This window comes from Xenopus laevis, chromosome 3L (assembly GCF_017654675.1).
Source record: "Xenopus laevis strain J_2021 chromosome 3L, Xenopus_laevis_v10.1, whole genome shotgun sequence".
NCBI classification, from domain to species: Eukaryota; Metazoa; Chordata; class Amphibia; order Anura; family Pipidae; genus Xenopus; species Xenopus laevis.
Window position 1 is genome coordinate 125,345,347 of NC_054375.1, and position 21,761 is coordinate 125,367,107.

Consider the following 21,761-nt stretch of genomic DNA (forward strand, 5'->3'; position numbering starts at 1 on the left):
TCCTTTATTTCAGAGCCTTCTGGACAATGAATTCCAGATAATGGATCGCATACCTGTGTAACTTTTAGCTCCACAGTAATCTGTGCAGTGTGTACACTCCTCTTAATAATTAGCCTTGCAGCATGAGGAATTGATATGAGAATGGTTTAAAAGCACAATTTGCCTGTGTGTGAGGCACAGTCTGTAATATAACGGTCCAAATGCTCTGCTGTTGTGCAAATATGAGCCATAGCCCACAGCCATGACTTTAAATAAAATACCTTTTGCTTTGTAGCATTGCAAATCCTAACAGAGTAGCTGGGGTGATAGTTATAGAGTCCTCTCCCTCATTATCACAGGCCCTGAATCTGTAAAATAACCAGATGTGCTTGAATTTGGGGAGCTAGAAATGAAATTGGACCTTTGCCCTCTGAAATAGGCTGAGTCATTGTGACCCTGCTATTGATTAGTGAAATCCTGGGGGTGGGAGAGCTCACTGCTCCACGATTGGACGTTGGGGAGGAAGCAGAGCAGGCCCCAAATTACTTTGTTGTGTGGCACATCTGGAGTTCTCTGTGCTAGTCCTGGGAGCAGCTCCACTCACAGCAGCCGTGCCTCTGTCTCTCTATCTCTGCAGATCATGTCCTTCATTCAAGTGGAAGCAAATTCCGATTTTCCCATTCAGAACCTCCCGTACGGAGTGTTCTCAACACACGATGAGGTCAGTATGAACCTATTGACAGTCATTGAACTATGTTTTAATTGATGTTAATATACAATAACCAATGCATAGTGTACAGTGTATAAAAACTTGGGCCAGGGATAGGCAATCTGCAGCGTTCCAGCTATTGCACAACTACAAGTCTCCCCATAGGCAATGGGGGCAGGGCAAGATGGGAACAGCTGCAGTGTGTGTCTATTAGAACCTTTGGGTGAATGTACTGGTTGGGCAAATATTGGTTGTTACACTGGCAATGTTCTATGGGTATGGGACCTGTTATCCAGCATGCTCGGCACCTGGAGCTTTCTAGATAAAGTAATTTGACTCTTCATATCTTGAAGGGGTGGTTTACATTTAAGTTAACTTTAAGTATGTTATAGAATAGAATGGCTAATTCTACGTAACTTTTAAATTGGCCTTCATTTTCTCTTTTTTATAGTTTTTAAATTATTTGCCTTCTGAATCTTTCCAGCTTTCAGTTAGGGGTCACTGAGCCCATCTAAAAACAAATACTCTGTGAAGCTACACATTTATTGTTATTGCTACTTTTAATTACTCATTTTTTCTATTCAGGCCCTCTCCTATTCATATTGCAGCCTCTTATTCAAATCATTGCACGGTTGCTAGGGTAATTTGGATCCTAGCAACCAGAATGCTGAACTTGTAAACTGGAGAGCTGCTGAATAAAAAGTTAAATAAATCAAAAACAACAAATGCTAAAAAATTAAAACCAATTGCAAATTGTCTCAAAATATGATATTTTTATACTAAAAGTTTTTCCGAAATTCTGAGATTTCTGGATTATGGGTTACCAGATAAACAATCCCTTACCTGAACAACATCAGAAAAGGTACTGTATGTGTCTAACAGCATCAAATCAACTAGCACAACAATCCCTTAATTCCGTTTGTATTTAAAGGGGGTGTGAACCCCAAAAGAACATGTTGCCTAATTGCACTTCTAAGCAACTTTCCCATACACATTGATTATCTATTTTCAAGTTGATGTTGCGCTTTACTTCACTGCTGATTGCAGCTCTTGAAACAATGTAGTAGAAATAGCCTTGCATACTTATACTGTGGTCTGTCAATCCGTGGGCTTCTGCTAAATTGTTTTCAATAGTCTGATTTGGTAATACGGAGAATAGAAAGGGATTGACTGATTTAAGTAGCAATTGTATTTAAAACCAATAAAAATCTGGAACTTGTGTACAGTATATGTGATAATTGCTTAGAAATGCATTCTCATTTCAGGTTTACATGCCCTACAATAAAGCTGAATTATGTACAGGTTTGCATGAATTGTTGAATAAATATGGGAATGGATGCATGGAAAGATTTCTTTATTGTGGAAAGGCAAATTCATATGGCTGTTTCTGTTTGAAAGTTTAAATACAATCCTGCTGTGCTAGTAAATTATTGTCTGTACTGGATTTCAAAAACAATTTGATGGAGGCATGTATATAAAGCAGCCTTTCTGCATGTTTAGTCCTACTATACACATATCCATATTTCATGACACCAAGAAAGAAAAACAGCAGAAAATGTTTTTTTCCTCCACTTATGCTCTTCAGTAGACATGTGGGGTTATGTAATAAAAGGCACTAAGTTTGCTCAGGGGCAATAAGCCATAGCAACCAATCAGCAGGTAGCATTTACTAGTTACCTGTTTAAATGCATGCATCTTATTGGCTGCCATGGGTTACTGCTCCTGGCCAAACTTAGTGCCTTATATTACATATGGGGGAAGGAGTCATATCTTAGACATAGGATCCAAAACATACCTCCAATGCAGCTGCACTCCTAGTGGTTAGAAATATGTTGCACTGTAGATGTCTGCAGCTGAGACCGACTTTCATGTAATTATTCTTATGTATAAATGTAGATCTGCAGAGAGGTAATATGCACATAAAGGCCTAAGCCTTCATTTTTTACTATTTAAGGAAATGGTATATTATTATTATGTATTTATAAAGCGCCAACATAGCAAATCCATTCCCTCTTCCTAGCATTCCCATATTTGCAATATTAATATAAATTATATATATATATATATATATATATATATATATATATATATATATATATATATATATATATATATATATATATATATATATAATATGGAACAACTGGCAGTTAGGCACTGGGAAAAAAAAGTTAAACGGTTGAACTTGATGGGACGTGTGTCTTTTTTTCAACCTAACTTACTATGTTACTATATATATATATATATATATATATATATATATATATATATATATATATATATATATATATATATATATATATATATATATATATATATATATATATATATATATATATATATATATATTGTTGTTGTTTTATTTATCTTTTTTTTTGCAGCCCAGACATCGGATAGGGGTTGCGATTGGTGACCAAATCTTAGATCTAAGTGTCATCAGACATTTATTTACTGGACCTTTTGTGTCGGGGAATCAAGATGTTTTTAACCAGGTAAAGTACTGCATGATTTGTTTTACTGCCTGTGGTTTCATAACGGTTACTGCTCCAGGGTGCTGGGTTTGTTACGTTCCATGTATATATAAACGTTTTTGAGCATAGTATACTCCATGTTTTTAGTCTGTTTATTTTACATTGCTTATAAGCTAATGACACATGTTTAGTTCCTTCTCGGCTTTGTGTGCAAAAAAAAAAAAAAATATCTTTGTGCGTGGTTTTTAAAAACTGCTTGCTCAGTTCAGAATTAATACAAAATGTTGTGCTTTCACACAAAATTGTTTGTGCGCACCACAATTTGTTGTGTGCTCTGGTTTCAAAATTTTTGTACACAATCGCACACCTTAGAGGGAACATTGCTTATAAGGCTCTAAAAAAACCATGCATATTATTTTTTGTTCCTGCAGCCAATCCTCAATAGCTTTATGGCCCTGGGGCACAATGCATGGCGAGAGGTGAGACAGTTTCTCCAGAAGCTGCTATCAGCATCAGAACCTTTGCTAAGGGACAACATGGAGCTGCGATCCAGGTGAGACCCCATGCAGTATTGGTCAGGGAAAGTAATGGTGCAGGGATAGGTAGCATTAGCCATTGCAGATGCTTTAGATCTACTACTAACATCATTCCTACGGCAGTTTAAATTATGTTGTGTAAGTTACTACCTTCATGAACTGCTGAAGGAAAATCTAGCACATGTAATGTGTCTCCCTTTACTATCGTAATGAGGACAATAATCATTATCATTTTTGGCTATTTTCCTTTTTCATTGCAATTTTGTCGGCCACTGTCCATCTCTTTCTATTAAAACAGTGAGATCTATGTATTGGAATATCTATTGTGTAAGTAATAACAGTGGTCAATGCCTATGACCCAAGACCTGTGCCTTTGGCTGTAAGGAGAGTTACCACTCATAGGTTTCTCTCTCCAAATGAAAATGTGCTGCAATGAGTTCTTCTAGCATTCTTTATAAATGATTTGTTTCTTTTAGGGCATTTGTGCCACAAGCTAAGGCAACCCTTCATCTTCCAGCAAATATTGGTATGTCTTTCTTTTCCAGTATCTCAAGCTTATGATTTCAAATCTTTGTGAAGATTCTCGTCCATCATCCAGGTCGTGGTATATCTGTAGAAGTGAAATCAACTAGACTGGAAAAACACAGCAAGTCAAGTTGATTTGACTTATTTCTACATATATTGGTTTTAAATCATTAAAAGCTAATTCTTAGCTGGTAGCCAGCCATGTTATTTTACCACAAGCTGGGCAATTTTGGGCATCAAACACCCTGTGTGTTATTAGCCTAAACATAGGAAATCAATAGGATATGAATCTCTTGCATTATTTAAAAAAAATATTTCCAAATACAATACATTTTGAATCATGGTTAAACAAAGCAAGTTCTCATTATACAAACTACTGCTTATCTCATTGACTTTCAGATACTGATACGGGGCTTACACTGGGAAATTGTAGGACCTTGTAACAGACTTTATTACTATCTGGATCACTTTGGATAATTCTAACATCAGCCCCCAATATTGCTCTTTTATTATGATTAAGTATTGTGGCAATAAAATGTATCATATAGTAGCACTCTATAGCAATCTTTTGTCATTGCTAGGGGTGCACAATTTAGGGCCTAATCACTGAGGGCCAGATTAAAAATTGAGTGCAAGGATCATTTGGCAACACTGTCAGAGACTAGGGAGCTCTCTACTTAGGGGGTTATTTATGAAGCTCTGAATATCGGAACCTCAAATAATTCGTAGTTTTCAGAGCAAAAAAAAAAAACGAAGAATTATTCAAGATTTATTAAAGCCCGATGGTCTAAAAACTCAGAATTCGAAACCCCAAAATCTAAAAGCTCTCAAGGTCCTGTATAAGTCAACGGGGAAGGTCCCAGTGTCTGTGCTGATGTCCATACAATATCCGATGATTTCGGGGATTCAGAGCAAAAGACTAAGAAAAAACTTTGTTTTTGCGGAAAACTGAGTTTTCAGGGAAAGTTCCAAAGTTTTCGGAGTTTTGCCCGACCCTATTTTTTCAAGCTCTTTTCTTCATAAATAAGGTCCATTCGAGAATTTGGATTTGCTTGAAGTTGGATATTAGAAATACTGAGATAAATTCGGACCTTGATAAATAAACCCCCTTAGTGTGTGGCAGGTGCTACAGGGCTCACTGTCTCTCCTTAGCTAGGGGTTGTACTAAACAATTGCCCTCATACCATACATCTTTTGCCCACCCTACGAAGTTCAAAGGAGTGCAAATAATTTCACTAAAGCAGGGGTAAAAACAAAGTGCTTTGTGGCCATTTTAGGCATCTGGCCCCAGCATTAGTAGTCCACTTCGTTATATACACTTTAGAAGACTTTTGGGTAGCACACAAAGTATGTGTATTTTTGCTTTATAATCTTTGAGATCTTTTCTATGGATGCACTGATTCCATCATTTTTGAATTTGGCTAAATACCAAATACGCCACTAAAGATCTGGGCGAATACTTAACCAAATCTAAACACTAATTTTCATTTTCCAATTTGAGAAATATAAAGTCACATTTCAACTAAACATTTAGGACTGTGGCAAATCTGAATTCTTCACAAAGTGCTAGGATTCATCTGAATCTTGGATTTGTTGGATCCCTAATTTTTTTTTCTAGTCTAACTTTTGTGCTTTACTTTTAGGGGATTACACCGACTTCTACTCCTCCAGAGATCATGCTACTAATGTAGGCATTATGTTCAGAGGGAAGGACAATGCTCTGATGCCAAACTGGTGAGTTTAGATGTGACTATGAGTATACAGTACTTGATGCCGGTGTCAAATAAAGTTGTTTCTTTAGAAGGGTTGTAAGCAAGCAAAAAAAAATGGTATACATTGGAGATTACTTCGATGTGTTAGGTTGTGTAGCCGTTATAATCATAGAAACAGCTGCCTAATGTATTGTTAGTTCAACTTATGACAATAGTCCTTGCTTGTCTTTTCAACAGGCTTCATCTTCCAGTGGGATATCATGGTCGGGCATCCTCTGTGGTGGTATCAGGAACTCCAGTGCGTAGGCCAATGGGCCAGGTTCGACCAAATGATGGTACAGTTTCTAAGCATTTCAGCCAAGCGAAATGGGACAGATTCACCCATCACTATTTGTAACTAAATAAGCAAAACCTTTAAAATTACAAATTTGAATTTCGCTAGAAAAGGCCTCCCGTGTTGAATCCCATTTATCACTTAACTTCTTCATTATCGCTGGAGAAGTTAAAGGAGAACTAAACCCCACTTTAGGCAAAAGTCCTCACTGGCCCCCCTCCCTGCCTCTCCTCTGCACAGTGTTACCCCTGAATTGTGTCCCCTCTTGAAATAGTGACGGCACATGCAGAGTCAGCACAGTGGAGCTCAAGGGCGCCATCTTCCAGTGCTTCGGTAATCTTTGTGGCTTCTTCCTTCCCTTTGTCTATTTCCATCACTTTTGGCACATGCACAGTTGTAACTAAATGGAAGATTGCTCCAACTGCGCATGCACCAATACATCGATCATGTAACGAAGAATACCAAAGCAACGAAGGTCCCGTGAACTCCGCTGCTCTGACTCTTCAGTATTTCAAGAGGGGACACAATTCAGGGGTAACACTGTGCAGGGGGGAAGCAGGGAGGGGGGCCAGTGGGGGACTTTTGCATAAAGTGGGGTTTAGTTCGACTTTAAGAAAAAAATAACAAACTATATTAAAGGGGTTGTTCACCTTCCAAACACTTTTTTCAGTTCAGATTTTTTCACCATAAAGAAAATCTTTTTTCAGTTGCTGTCTATCTTTTACCGGTTTCCCAAAATTGAAGTTTAATGTTCATGTCTTTTGTATCTCAGTCTGGCAGTTCAGTGGTCCAGAATTCCGAACTGTTACAATTTGCTACATTTAGTTGATACAATTAGATGATATATTTCTCAGCTGTATCTGAAATATTGGCAACTTTTATATCAATTCTAACAGCTGCCTTTAATAAAGCTCAGTAGTGATGTGCGGGCCGTCCCGATACCCGCGAGACCCGCGGGCTGGGCGGGTTCGGGCCGACCTCGCACTCTTCTTCGCGGGTGGTGGGCGGGTGCAGGTTGAGCTCTTCTCCTACTCTCCCCACCCGCACCGGTCAAATGCCTTCTTCCGACTTCCGGGTTGATCTTTTATAAAGGCTTTGCCTGCTCAACCCGTCCCTTTTGTGACGTCATCAGTGGGCGGGTCTATGAAAGCAACCTGGAAGTTGGATGAAGGCGGGCTCAGGGACGGTGGGTTAGGGTTGGGGGAAATCCTTACCCGCACATCACTAAAGCTCAGGGATTCTGTTCAGCAGGGACAAAGATAACAAATGTATCAACTAAATGTAATGCTTTAGAACAGTAAAAGAGTCAATGCCCCCCCCCCTTCCAGAGCTGCTTTAGAAGGTGAACAATTAAACTTTACACTTATATTACACTACGTATATTAGAAAAGCAGTCAAAAATAGAAAGTAATTGGAACTAGTCTTTATTTCTTGTAAAACTATCTGAAACCAACTAAACGGAAAGTTTTGGCAGGTGAACAACCCCTTTAAGGTATATGATGACCAGTTGCGGGGTGTAACAGAACTACAAGAATCCACACAGAGTTGCCAGACTGCAGCATAATCCTGGCTGTTCCTCCCACACACACTTCCCCTTCCAGTGTCCACAACCTTTCTCATTACTCCTCCCAGTGCTAAGCTGCTATTGGATATTAAAATAAACAATTAACATTCTTACAGGAATAGATGGAACAGCATGAGAAGGTATAAGATATATTCACCCTTTGTTTGGAACTATTCTGGTTAACTCTGCTTCTGCTTTCTATCTTGTTGCAGACAAGCCTCCAGAATTTGAGGCCAGCAAGCTTCTGGACATTGAATTGGAAATGGTGAGAAATGCTTTAGTTCATCTAAATCATTAGATGTGGGGTAAGGCTCAAAGCTCACTGAAATATCAGTGTAAGTGCAAGTCATATGCAAGATGCCTACTGTTTTACAATAAACAACATTCATTATGTGAATTATACCCCCAAAGGAATCATGTGTTATCACTCTGCCAGCATCATCAAAGACCCATAAGTAACACTTCCAAATTTTCCTTTTTTGAATATAACCTGGAACTATGACCTTTCAAAGCCAAAGAGCTATCAAGAGGCCTATTTATTACAATTCAAAGGCGCCAGGGCAACGATCCTTTGTGCGACGCTTGATTTCTCCTTCCTGGCTATTTCCTATAAAGAAGGCAGTGAGGCGAAATCGAGTACAACACAATGGATCACCGGAACGCCTTTTCTGAAGAGGAGCGCAAGCAGAGTTTCATTGTTTTTTTGTTTTTTTTAAGAAAAAAACAAAATTATGTTACTGGTCCTTTAAGCAGACCTGTCACCCTAAGAAATTTGTTAGTTGAGCAAAACAAACTTTACATACACTATATAAATTATTTAAAGTTTGTTCACTTAAGTTTTGGAATTCACAATCACAGCAAGCAAGCAGGCACCATTTTGTGGATATTGTTATTAAGGAATGTTTTTTTATCAACTCAAAATCATGCTCCAAAATGGGGGACCTGATGCCCATGCCCATGCACTGGCTTCACAATTAAATGGCAAGGAGCGAGGGAAAATGTGAAGAGTGTAGTGACATCTAGGAATACTGAATGGAAAGTGAAAGTTGACTTCCTCTTCTCTGTGGGGTATATTTATCAAAGAGTGAAGTTAGAGATCTCACAGTCCTCTAGAGTGAAATTCCACCACTCTCCATTCATTTCTATGGGATTTTTAAAAGAGTATTTATCAATGGGTGAAAGTGAAAGTTCATCCTTTGAGAAATACGCCTTTCAAAATCCCATAGAAATGGAGAGTGGCGGAATTTCACTCTAGAGGACTGTGGGGATCTCTAACTTTATTTTTTGATAAATATACCTTTATGTCTGAGGCATAGAGGCGGTCAAACAATATATGATTGACCGCTTAGATTTTTAAATACACTTATAACAGTTATGGACCTTTTAAGAAAAAATATTTATCTTTCATATTTAGGGGCAGATTTATCAAGGGTCGAATTTCGAAGTGAAAAAACTTCTAAATTCAACCATCAAATTTAAAAATTCGGTAGTCAAAGTTTTTTTTTGTTTAAATTTAGCTGCTTTTGATCGAACTAAAATCGTTAGATCGATCGTAGAAATCGTTTGAATCAAAGTTTTTTAAAGAGACAGTACTTCGATTTTCGAATGGTCGAATATTCGAAGTATTTTCAATTCAAGTCAAAGTCGAATTTGCCTTTTCAATGGTCGAAGTACCCAAAAATTACTTCGAAATGAGAAGTTTTTAAATTAGAAAATTCACTTCGACCCTTAGTAAATGTGCTCCTTTTATTGTGCAGCCATTTAAGTGTGGGTAACAAATCCTCTTACGTTTTGGTGAATTTGCTTTGCAGTTGTCAGGACTCACATGATTTCACAAGGAACACTGTGAATAGTACTCAATTTAACAAGAGTTCAAGAAAGAATTTCATTCAAGAGAAATTTCTTCAGGCTGACAAACTACCATTATAAACCTAGAGCAGCCACTTGTGCGCCTCATTATTTACAGCATCTCCTCCATCCGAACATCTCACATATGTCATTTCTTCATGAAATAAACTCTCTAAAGAATTTTCCCCACTTCAATTGTATGAGGGGAAAATACACTGGAGAATTTACTTGAAGAGGAACTGTGCTGCATTACTCTCGCAACGGCGTACTTGTGATTTTTTCGTAAATTAGAGACGTCTTGTGAAATAGTGAACTTTAGACAAGGAATAAAAGGAATAAAAATTAAAACTTTCATAAAGATGTCCCTAAATTTGAAGCACAAACCATTAAGCAGAAAGTTTATTTTTTTTTTGTTTTGAATATTTACTATTTGTCAAACTGAATCAAAAGTCTAAACTCTTCACCCTAAGCACAACATTCTAATTTGGGTAAAAAATAACACTGCCCACTGGCACTGGTTGGAACAGCAGTGATTTCAACTGGTTGTCATATTTGAACTTAATTAATACAGGTATAGTATCCGTTATTCGGAAACCCAGTATCCAGGAAGCTCCGAATTACGGGCATCTCCCATAGATTCCAATTTTTCCAAATAATCCAAATTTTTAAGTATTTTTTTTTCTCTGTAATAATAAAACAGTAGCTTGTACTTGATCCAAACTAAGATATCATTTATCCTATTGGAGGCAAAATCAGCCTGTTGGGTTTATTTAAAGTTTACATGGTTTTAGGTAGACTTAAAGTGTGAAGATCCAAATTACAGAAAGATCCGTTATCCGAAAAACCCCAAGTCCAGAGCATCCTGGATAACAAGTCCTGTACCCTTGTTACATTTAAACTAGAACACAAATCTATTTTGAAAACACATACACATCTTAAAAGTAAGGAGACAAACAAACCTCAGTTTGTTTGTCTTTTTTTTTACTATTCAGCCTATTACTATTCCTTCAAAAAATATTAGCCAGGCACTAAATTCAATTCAAGCCTTAATCTGCATATTCAAATCTGAGCCAAGTCATCAAATGTGTAGCTACAGTGAGCAAGTTTGATGTCTTTATATACCCAGGGAAGTTGTGTTACATTATGGCTTCAGGTATATTTTTGTCTAATTCCTTGGGTTTGTACATCCATGGTTGAAAAGTTGAAAAGTGTCTTTTGAGCAGTTCTTGACGTGTTCCTTTATTTTTCAAAATCGGTCTCAGACAGGGTTTTGATGAATTAATATACTCTGATAAGGAAATGCGACTTAAATAATTGGTGTGTGTATATATATATATATATATATATATATATATACATACTAGATAGGTGCACTCAGATAGCCATGGTGATGCCTAGATGCTGGAACAAAAATTCGTATCTAAAAAGCAAAAAAACTTCCGCACACAAAGGTCTTGAAAGAGACCTGTGTGTGCGGAAGTTTTTTTTGATATATATATATATATATATACATACATACACATACACTGCAGTAAATGTTATGGGAAGAGACTGATTTAAAGATTTTGTTGCCAGGAGACATTGATTTCCATTTATGAATAATCCTGAAAAGCTTTGGTGTCTATAAAAATATACATTTCAATGTATCGTCCTTTATTTCTAAATCTTTGATTTTGTTTTATGGTTTTTTTTTAATAACATTTGAGATGATGTAAAAGAGCAAAATAAATATTTTGTTTTGTCACTATGGGGGTTTGATGTAATTCTGCCGATTCATAAACTATGTGTTTCATATTACAATAAGATTAACAGTATCAGGAGACGGCTTCCTCCTTTTTTTTAGGTGCATGATAAATCCTTTATATTTATCCTTTGTATTTGTCTTAATAGAAATACTGAGAGAAGTGACAATATTTTCACTGCAGTGTTTAGATTCTTATTCCACTTGCACATTCTGCCTTGTGTCTTTCAGCCATAATTCTCCCAATCAATCATCAATCAATAGGGATCATGGCCTCCGATTGTGACTAGTATATTTATCCCACTGTATTGGACACAATAATCAAATTTATCTACTAAGACTAAATTGTCTTTATGAATGTTTCACTTTTGTTTCAGGCTTTTTTTGTGGGTTCAGGAAACTCGTTAGGAAACCCCATTCCAATTCATAAAGCTGAGGAGCACATCTTCGGGATGGTACTGATGAATGACTGGAGTGGTAAGTACTTTAGAATAAACTGCTGTCAGCAATGGAATGTCTTGCAAGTTCTTTAAAAACTGATAGAACCTGAAATTTACATTAAAGGGGTGGTTCACCTTTAAGTTAACTTTTAGTATGTTATAGAATGGCTAATTCTAAGCAACTTTTCAATTGACCTGCATTTTTTTTAAATAGTTTTTTTAATTATTTGCCTTCTTCTTCTGGCTCTTTCCAGCTTTCAAATGGTGGTCACTGAAAAAACTATAAAATATAAATAATGAAGACAAATTGAAAAGTTGCTTAGACTTGGTCATTCTATAACATACTAAAAGTTAACTTAAAGATGAACCACCCCTTTAAAAAAAATCCAAATTTAAACAATATTTCAATATCAAACTCTTCCACATAGTCTCTTCCCTCTTTGTGGGCCATGATGGGGCATGTCTCAGGATCCTGTTCTACCATGGGGCCCCTTGCTGGCTTCCCTCAGGTGGTGGCCTTCTGCTTCTGCCTATGATTTCCAGTTCTCCTTTACCTTGTGTAGACTGCAGAACTCTTCTATCTTACCTGCTAACTTTCATGCTGCTGATTTTGCCTTCAAAATTTAGGTTCTGTTACAGCTGTTTGGGAACTTGATTGGCTGGAGAGAGGTTCAAAGTTCATCCTCTAGCCTATCCAATATCTGCACCGCTATATTGGGGCTTAAACTTTTTTTTTTTTTAATTCAGGTAGCTTTTATTGGCAAATTCTAAATTAGACAATGACACGAATGATATTTTAGACTGCTCAGCAGTCACAAAAGCAGAAAAGATAGTGTTTCACATCAAGGGGCAGATGTATCAAGGGTCGAATTTCGAGGGGTTAAATCCCTCGAAATTCGACTGGGGAATAGAATCGAATAGGCAATTCGGGCGAATTTACGCGCTGGCGAATAGTCGAATGGGCGAATATTCGTCCGGCGAATAGTCGCGCGATCGAATATTCGATCGAAGGATTTTCATTCGATCTAATGATCGATCGAATGCCTTTTTATTCTATCGAAAACTTAGAAAACAAGCCTATGGGACTTTCCCATAGGCATTTAAAGCAATTCGGTAGGTTTTAGGTGGCAAAGTAGGCAGTCAAAGTATTTTAAAAAGAGACAGTACTTCGACTATCGAATGGGCGAATAGTCGCAGCGTTTTTGTGCTCGATCTATTCAAATCATTCTACTGAGGCGAATTTACGCCAATTCGATAGTCGAGGAGAACAAAAAACTACTCGAAATTCGAGTTTTTTTCCCTCTATTCATTCACCCGAGCTTGGTGAATGTGCCCCTTAGTATTACAGGTGTTTACGATCATATAAAATACAAATTTGTATTCAAAATTGAATATGCTCCTGTTGCACACCTTTGTTGTTAAGAGCAATTTACTGCACACCCATCATAATATCTACCACTTACATCCTATTCATATAACATTGGCGGACTGAATAAAATAGCCAATTATTCACTAAGCATTCATAGTTTGGATTTGGGGATATTTATCAATCCATTTATCCCATATTTTATGGGACTTCTCTGGACAACCCCTTTTAAAGTAAATTATACGTTCCAAATTACAAGTATCCTGTATGACATTTATCCATACTTGGATTTCTGGGGGAGTTCTACTTTTCCAATTTTGGGTTATAAGTTTTTTAGCCAAGAAGAGAGATTCTTGAATAAATATTCTGGTATACTGATTAGAGACCTTATGACCCAGGATATTCAGTAAGCAGACCTTACATGTTCTAGGAATGACAACGCCTGAAATATTATCTAGATAATTTAACACTTCAGCCCAATAAGGTTTAATAACATTACATTCCCATAATATATGTACTAACATACCTTTCTCAACAACACACCTATTACAGACCTCAGGTATAGCAGGGCTTATCAAGTGCAATTTTACTGGGGTAAGATACGTCCTATGTAGTACATATAATTGAACCATTCTCAATTTATAGCATACAGAGACTATTTGAGAAGACTCAAGGGCCTCTTGCCATTCCTCATCTAGAATAATATCCACTGCTGTTTCCCATTTAACCCGAAGAGTTTCCAATGGGGCGTCATTGCTAGCCTGCAATAACACTGCATATAAACCGGAAATTAAGCCCCTAGTGGATGATCTATTTAAATAGGTGAGCAGCTTATTTTCATGGACCTGTATAGCCTTTAAATGATGCGTAGCTATAAGAGCTTGGCGCACTCCCAAATATTGAAGCCACTGATTACCTGGCAATCCGGTGGGGCTTAAACTTTAAAGGCAAACCTAGCAGCATAGACGCTTCAGAAGATGCTTGAGCTGCCATCCAAGCCTATATATCAGAACCCTGACAGATACTGAATGGCTAAGACTGCATTTAGTAATAGTAGCAAGGCATTGGGTTGGTTATTCTTAGTACAGACTTAATTTGCATTTTTTTTAAATAATGAATTTGAAATACAATGTACCATTAACATTTAATGTTCCTTGTAGCCAGAGACATCCAAAAGTGGGAATATGTTCCACTTGGGCCATTTCTAAGTAAGAATTTTGCAACCACCATTTCTCCCTGGGTTGTACCGATGGAAGCCCTTATGCCATTTGTTCTGCCAAATCCAGTGCAGGTAAGGGTGAGGAATAACTATGTCTTGTGCAAATACTCCAGGGACCTCATTAGGGCACTAAACACACCATCTCTGGAATAACACATTCATGGAGTAAAAAAGCCATTTGACACATTAATCCCTCTGCTGACAGAGCTCTTAGCAATTCCACAGAAGCTCTGGGAACAAAGGGAAAGGAAATAACTCCAAATGAACTACTCTTGGCATTGCTATTTCCATGGTTCTTTCCACTGGCTATGCAGTAAGGGTTTGTATGTCAGCACATGCCATAAATAGTTTATTTGCAATACAGATGCTATAGCCTTGCAGAATAATGTAACGTGATTTTTGAAGGGATAATTCTTATATTTGTATTTGCAAATAATGCAAAATACTGTCATTTGTTTTGATAGACACAAATTAGCTATTTTATTGTACCAATGGAGTGAATTCCTCTGTGCTGAAAACAAGCACAGAGAAATGAAGCGCATAGGTCTAATGGTAGTCCCTTGAATAGCTGCCTGCAGATCTCCCATCCAGTAAATATCTCCTACCTGTCCCCTAACTTTAGTTGGCCATACACTATAAGATCCGCTCATTTGGCAAGTTCGCCAAATGAGCGGATCTTAACCCGATACGCCCAACGGCTGGGCGATATCGGATGAATCTGAACGTTGGGCCCTGGGGCCGAACGATCGGATTACAATACTAGGAATGGTCTCTGAGGGGTCCTAGGACCCTATAAACTAGCCGATGCGGTCCTGGATCTTATAAAAAAAAAAATCAAACTTGACCGATCGATATCTGGCCGATTCTTGGCCTGATATTGACCTGGAGGACCTGTCGGGAGCCCCCACACGGGCACTTTAATCTGCCCGTGTATGGCCACCTTAAGGTGGGCTCTTGTGTCCTTTAGTGCTCTAGCACTCGCACCCCAGGGAAACTTTAATGACCCCTATAGTCTCTAGGTATGCTTTGGACTAGCGCCAACCTAGTTTCTCACCCAGTGGTGGTATTCTTTCTGCAGAAAATGTTGTTATGCCTAAAATTTTTGTCAGCAGTGACAGTTCTCTCGAGTTAAAAGGAAGAGATTGCAGCTAATCAACAATCCTTCCCAGTTAAACTACCTGTACAATGAACTCCTCCTTAACTGTAAGGCTTAGGTGGAGGGCGGGCACCTAATTTATAGTCTCATACAAGAGAGAGACTTGGGAAGATAGTAAGGGTAAAATCAAAACAATGATTCAGTACTTTATTATAAGAGCTTTATTTATGTGCCCCATGCTGAATATAGATGTGCTTTGCTACACTAGACTAATGGCTGTGATTGTACAAGCTGTTCTTTTAATCATCTATAAATACGACAAATAAACGATAGTGGTGCTACTATAGTGGTGCTTTTTTACAGTTTGACTATACCCACTTAGTTGCAAATAAATATAGGTATAATCAGTGAGTGCACACAAACAAGGCAAGCAAAGTACCTTTGGGTCTTTGCAACAGTAATATGGTGAATAAAAGTCCACAAAAATATTACTGGTGTTTTCTCAGCCTCTTCCAAGAAGCACATAATACAGTGGCTAATCTAGGTTATAATCTCTATCTGCAGGATCCTGTGCCACTGCCCTACCTTCGTGATAACACCAATTACAGGTTTGATATCAACCTGTGCGTCTGCATTCAAGGTAAACTCCTTGTCTGACCCTAAATTGAATGGAGTAGATAGCAGTGCATGTGTCTCTATTGGTCTCCCTTGATCTCCCTTGTTCTTTTCACCTTTAACAGTTATTTCTCTTTTTTATTGTTGCTTCTTTTTAACAGGGAAAGGAATGAAGAATCCAGTTTCTATATGTAAATCTAACTATAAGGTAAATAACACTATATACGCTATACTTGGGTTTTTAATGTGCTCATTACACATTATTTTAATGAACATAAGAAAGAGTAAATATTCTGTAGGTGGGGCATGGAAGTGATTGCACCGTGAATATCACCTTTTGAATTGGTATAAAATTTTCAGCTCTTCTCTGAGCTCTACTTAATCCACAGATTGATATGTTTTTTTGGTTGAGTGTCAGTGACTGGAGCCTTCTGTGGGCCATGTATTCGTTAGTATTATGTCTCTGTGCCTACCAAATTGCCTGTGTAATCCTTGGTATTTGTTGTGTAGGCTGAAAGGAACGTTGCCCTCAGTCCTTTACTCTTTTTCTTTCTCTTCACCAGTCCCACGACCAGATCCACCTGTCCTTTTTTTCCTCTTCTCTCACCTATTTCCAGCATTACCCATTTTGTTTTCTACATTTGCTTTTCTCCCTCTGTTTATTTTTCATCATCATAGCCATTGTTTTTTTTTATATAAAATCAGCACGTTACTCTGCACTTTACATTAATGAATAATGAAAAGGCATCTTACAGTAACTTAAACAAAGGTCGCAGAATATAAATTGTATCCGAGGGCCCTGCTCACAAACCAACCAATGGGAGCTGTAAATGTTTTATTAGTGACCTTCTTCCAGTATCAGACTGGGGGGCTCCAGGCCCGCACACACCAGCTCTGGACCCCCGACCCTCCCTCCTCCAACTTCATGTCCCCCTTGCCTGCTTTTCTTGCATTGGTTGGGGCAGGGAGAGATAATGTAGCACTGATTGCCAGGCAGGTGGGAGCAGATCTGAGCTGGTGGGGCCTATGAAGGCCATGAGCCCACCAGGTTTTTTCTGGTGTCCCACTGACCCAGTCCAACCCTACCTTCTTCAACCTAATTTTTTTTTCTGCATCAACCCAACCCTGCTCTGTCAGTAGTGCATTACAAACTGCTAGAATTAGAACTGGGGAAATCTGTCTCACATCATGAGTGCGTCTGCAAACAAAGAAAAATGTTGGTTGAGCAAATATATAAAAAACTTAAACAAAAATAATAATACAAATTAGTGTAACACGAAAGTGCATGAAAATAATTTTTATAATATTTTGTACCATGTAAATTCCAGGCTTATAAAAGAAAATCATGCCTTTCATACAGACAACAAAGCACCCTAGATTAGATTGTGCCAAACTAACGTTCTGTGCTTTGCAGTACATGTACTGGACAATGAAGCAGCAGCTGGCTCACCACACAGTTACTGGGTGCAACGTACGACCTGGAGACCTCCTAGCGTCCGGGACCATAAGTGGGCCGGTGAGCATTAACCAATATGTACAATGTTTACTACTATTATAGAAATAACCATTTTTGTTGCAGAAATCAGCATAATCCAATCAAAGGGAGGTTTTAGTAATGGTATGTAACAGGACATTACATCTGCTTTGTTGTGGGCAGGAAATTACATTAAAAAGTACCTATAGGTCATGTTAATCATTTTTCACTGCTTTTGATTTGCCAACATGAATGTCCCTTCTTATCCTGAGTTTCTAATGCTAATGTACTGCTGCTGCACAAATATGGCAGCCCCCTCATAGAGGAACATGCGAGTTCAAATAGGTAACGTAAAAGCATCAAGCAAATACTTTTATGGCAAAATACTAAATAGCATTCAAAGACACTGTTATGATATGTAAAAAGTGGTTTACTTTCTGGTACCAGTCTCTCTGTAAAGAACCAATACCTTATGAAAAGACTGATACCATGCAGTCCAAAAAGAATTAGGCTAATGCCTTTGTTTATTAAAAGCCACAACATTTTCCCAGGTGCAGTAACCAATAGGATGCTTGCTTTTAAACCTATTAATTGTTTGGCATGGGATACTGTACCTCTGCAAACTTAGTTGGCCTAGTTTATAAACACTATGCAAACCTGTATCTGAGCAGTAACTAATGGCAATCAATCACATTTTTGCTTTCATTGGTCAATCTGCAGCTGGCAAGCCAATCACTTGCTTGCTACGGGTTACTGCCCATGTGCACATTGTCCTGTGTTTATAAATGAGCCTCAAAAGGATTGTGAGTTTACTGAAATACTGCGTCAGCAGCAGGTGGCAAAATACTTTCAAATAATACAGCACAACTAAATGAAATTTGAAAACTCTGTCTAATAATAAAGCGCAAATAGACAGGGCTCCCTCTCTTCATTCCCTTGATATATTTGAATGTTTCTAATAATTCTCTCCCATTTTCCCTCTATGCAGTTAATAAGCATTCTCTCCCTGCCCTCTATGCCCCTGCCGGAGCTGAGACTCTGCATAGAGATATAGAATTTAATGGCAGAATAACTATTAGTCCCTCTAACCTGCTTATAAAACACTTACATTACATTCATTTATAAATATTTAGGGTCCACATGTGAAGCCCACAGAATCTTTCATATTGACTGTAACTGCCTTACATGATTGCTCTATTTAGGAGAAACCCAGTCACTACAAGGCAACACTGTTATTCATTCCCATCATTTCACTCAACACACAAAGAAAGCAGTGGGAGCTTTAGCCCCATATCCAATAAATACAGTGAGAGGCAGTGGGAACTTTAGCCCCAAATACATTAAATACAATGAGAGACAATGATTCAGACCCAGACCCCACTGCCCCCCCTTCCAAAAAAATCTTTCCTGCAGGCTGGAGAAGATCTGAGCATTGTAGAGATGAAAATGAAGTCAGAAATTGGTTGCATTGCTCCTTAATGGTAAACATGAGAATAAAACCAAAGCAGGAGAAAACCTGCTTTGCTATTACACGACTTGGGTCGTATTGAAATACAATCAGCACAAAGTATAAAAGGAATATAGCCCCATGTGCTCAAGGTCTTTCCTGGGATCTTACCTCTCTGTGAGGTTGTTACAGTTCCAGTGCTACAGTCTGGTAAAAGCTTAGATTGGGTTAGTCCGTTTTGTCATAGTTACTCTAGGAGCAAGAGGAAGGCTCAGGGAAGATAGTGAGCAGCTTCTGCTCCAACAAGGAGGATTAATGGGGTAAGGACCCCGTGGTGTGTGAGCCACTAGTGTAGGGATTTCAGTGGGTGAGTTGAGGACCAGATAGGGTGTCAATATACAAGACCCGAGGCCGAGGACCCCTATACCCAGTGCTCTACCTCTAGGAGGAGTTGCTTTAGGAGTGTTGTAATTTATATTTTGCTTATTTCACCTCTGGCAGGGATTCTGTTAATATTATATTGAATTACATCTAAGTGTTTGTAAATTCCTTCATTTGAACTGTTCACTGTTAATAAACCTGTTATTTGCTGCAAGAGACTTTTCTGTGATCTGGATCTTTCAACAAAAGAGGAGCATTCAAGGTACCGGGAGTTACACGGAGTTGCTCAGGTACAAGTGGGTCAATGGCTCAATACAAGCAGAAATAATCCTGGTCATACACTATAACTGACACTGCTAAAGTGCACTCAAGGGTTTGCTACATACATATATCATTACAGAGTCTTTGTATGCTACTGTATTTATAATTTTGCCATAAAAGTATTTTCCCAATGCTTTTACATTACCTATCCGATCCCCCGTGTTCCTCTATGAGGGTATAAAGCAAATCTACCAGTGAAAAAGGATCAACATGAGTATCTTTTAACATACATTACTATTTTGAAGAGTATTTTTTTCATGTCAATATCACTTTAAGAAACTGCTTAAATGATGCCTATGTTTTCATGAATCCTGCGTAGTAGGGACTGAACTTTCCAGCCTTGGGTTTCACATTGGTATCATTTCTGGCAGGACCCTGGAAGCTTTGGCTCAATGCTGGAACTGTCCTGGAGAGGAAGCAAACCTGTAGATCTCGGAGATGGACACAAGAGGACATTCCTGCAAGATGGGGACACTGTGACTATAGCAGGTAAATTTGAAGATTCCTTCTTGACATTCTGGCTTGGAACCAGTGAACAGTCTGTACAGTATTCCCATTGGCTTCTCTTGGGAATGCTCAGACTTCCATCTGGCCATAGCCAACCTGTACTTAAATGGTGCAGCTGATGTCTATTTCAGTAGTATGAAATGTACATTAGTTTCCTGTGAGCATTCCAACTCACACTATCTGTTTATGTTATGACAGGTTACTGCCAAGGAGAGGGTTATCGTGTTGGATTTGGGACTTGCTCCGGGACAGTCCTCCCTGCTCTTCCCCTCTCTGATTAAATAAATCTGCACACAGAGGTTGCAGAGACTGGAAGATAAAAGCCAATAGACATGTTTACTTATGAATAAAATACATTGACTGTAATTATATGAATAGGGGAATAGTAGGGTAGTTAATAATTGGGATTTGTTGTTGAAATAGGGCACCGCGTTCCATACACAAACAGTGCTGTAATGTAAATAAAAGTGTACATAATACAAACCTTCTGGTAGTGCAAGTTTTGGACTTGTTCTGTATTATATCCGATTGTCCACTTGATGGCATACACTGCATACAGTTGGAGACAGGCAATTACATCACATGCATTTCATGCATTTTTCCATGAGATGGCAGTCACAGTACAGCAGGCAGGGAATAGTCCAAATCTGTTTTCTTTTTTTTTTTTTTTTTAAAAAAAAATTGTTATTTAATTTCAGTATTTGAATTGCAAATGATGTTTAATATTCCGAACCTGCAAATGGTTACATGTTTATTTAGAAGTGATCCTGTACCACGTAAATTGGCACAAACAGCCTAAGTGTTTATTTCTCAGCTCCTAAGTATCGCCGGGTTCCGTGCACTAATCTCCAACGCATGCAAACAAGAGCAGAGTGGGTATTTATTATTTATACCAGGCCATTTGCTGTTAGACCATTGTAAAGTTATGGGCAAAATATTTCATAAAATTGTTTCCGGGACTGTAACAAGCATTTAAGCCAGGAGTTATAGCATGTAATTGTCTATTCTAACAGAAAGCAGCCGTATTGTTGGTCATGCAAAGGGATATTCAAGGGATTATACTTTTTATATATGCAATGTCAGATTTGTTCTTGTACCAGGGCCCATGGTCTCCTAGTTACGCTACTGATTTCACATCACTCCTTCAATGTGCATATCTTCCCCCACAGGCCCAATAAATGGTGACTGTCTATGACATCATACAGCAGCCCCTCTGGCATTTGCTGGAATCTACAGATTGCCAGTCTGGACCTTAGAGGATCAAAAACCTGACTATTGACCTCAAATTTTACAACCTTACTTCCAGGGCCGGATTTACATAGTGGGCGCCCCTGACCCTCCCCTTTATTTGTGCAAATTTTCATCATCTGGATTGGAGCAATGGGGGTTGGTGCACTGGAAATTTAAAAAATGAATGTATCTCCTGCGTATCCCCAGTGTTTTGAACCAATGTGGGTGTGGTTGGACAGAATGCCG

The 21,761-nt window shown here is 38.3% G+C and overlaps 1 protein-coding gene across 1 annotated transcript; it reads left to right on the top strand.

The window, feature by feature from the left end:
- Positions 1-554: 554 nt before the first annotated feature.
- fah.L (fumarylacetoacetate hydrolase (fumarylacetoacetase) L homeolog) lies at positions 555-20,765 on the top strand. The gene is given in 14 exon segments (NM_001086989.2): positions 555-700; positions 3,070-3,180; positions 3,591-3,712; positions 4,172-4,221; positions 5,864-5,954; positions 6,170-6,267; positions 8,043-8,095; positions 11,797-11,896; positions 14,386-14,516; positions 16,105-16,180; positions 16,317-16,363; positions 17,570-17,671; positions 20,150-20,267; positions 20,484-20,765. Coding segments are annotated over 14 exon segments (1,263 nt in total). The 5' UTR covers positions 555-619; the 3' UTR covers positions 20,567-20,765.
- Positions 20,766-21,761: the final 996 nt, after the last annotated feature.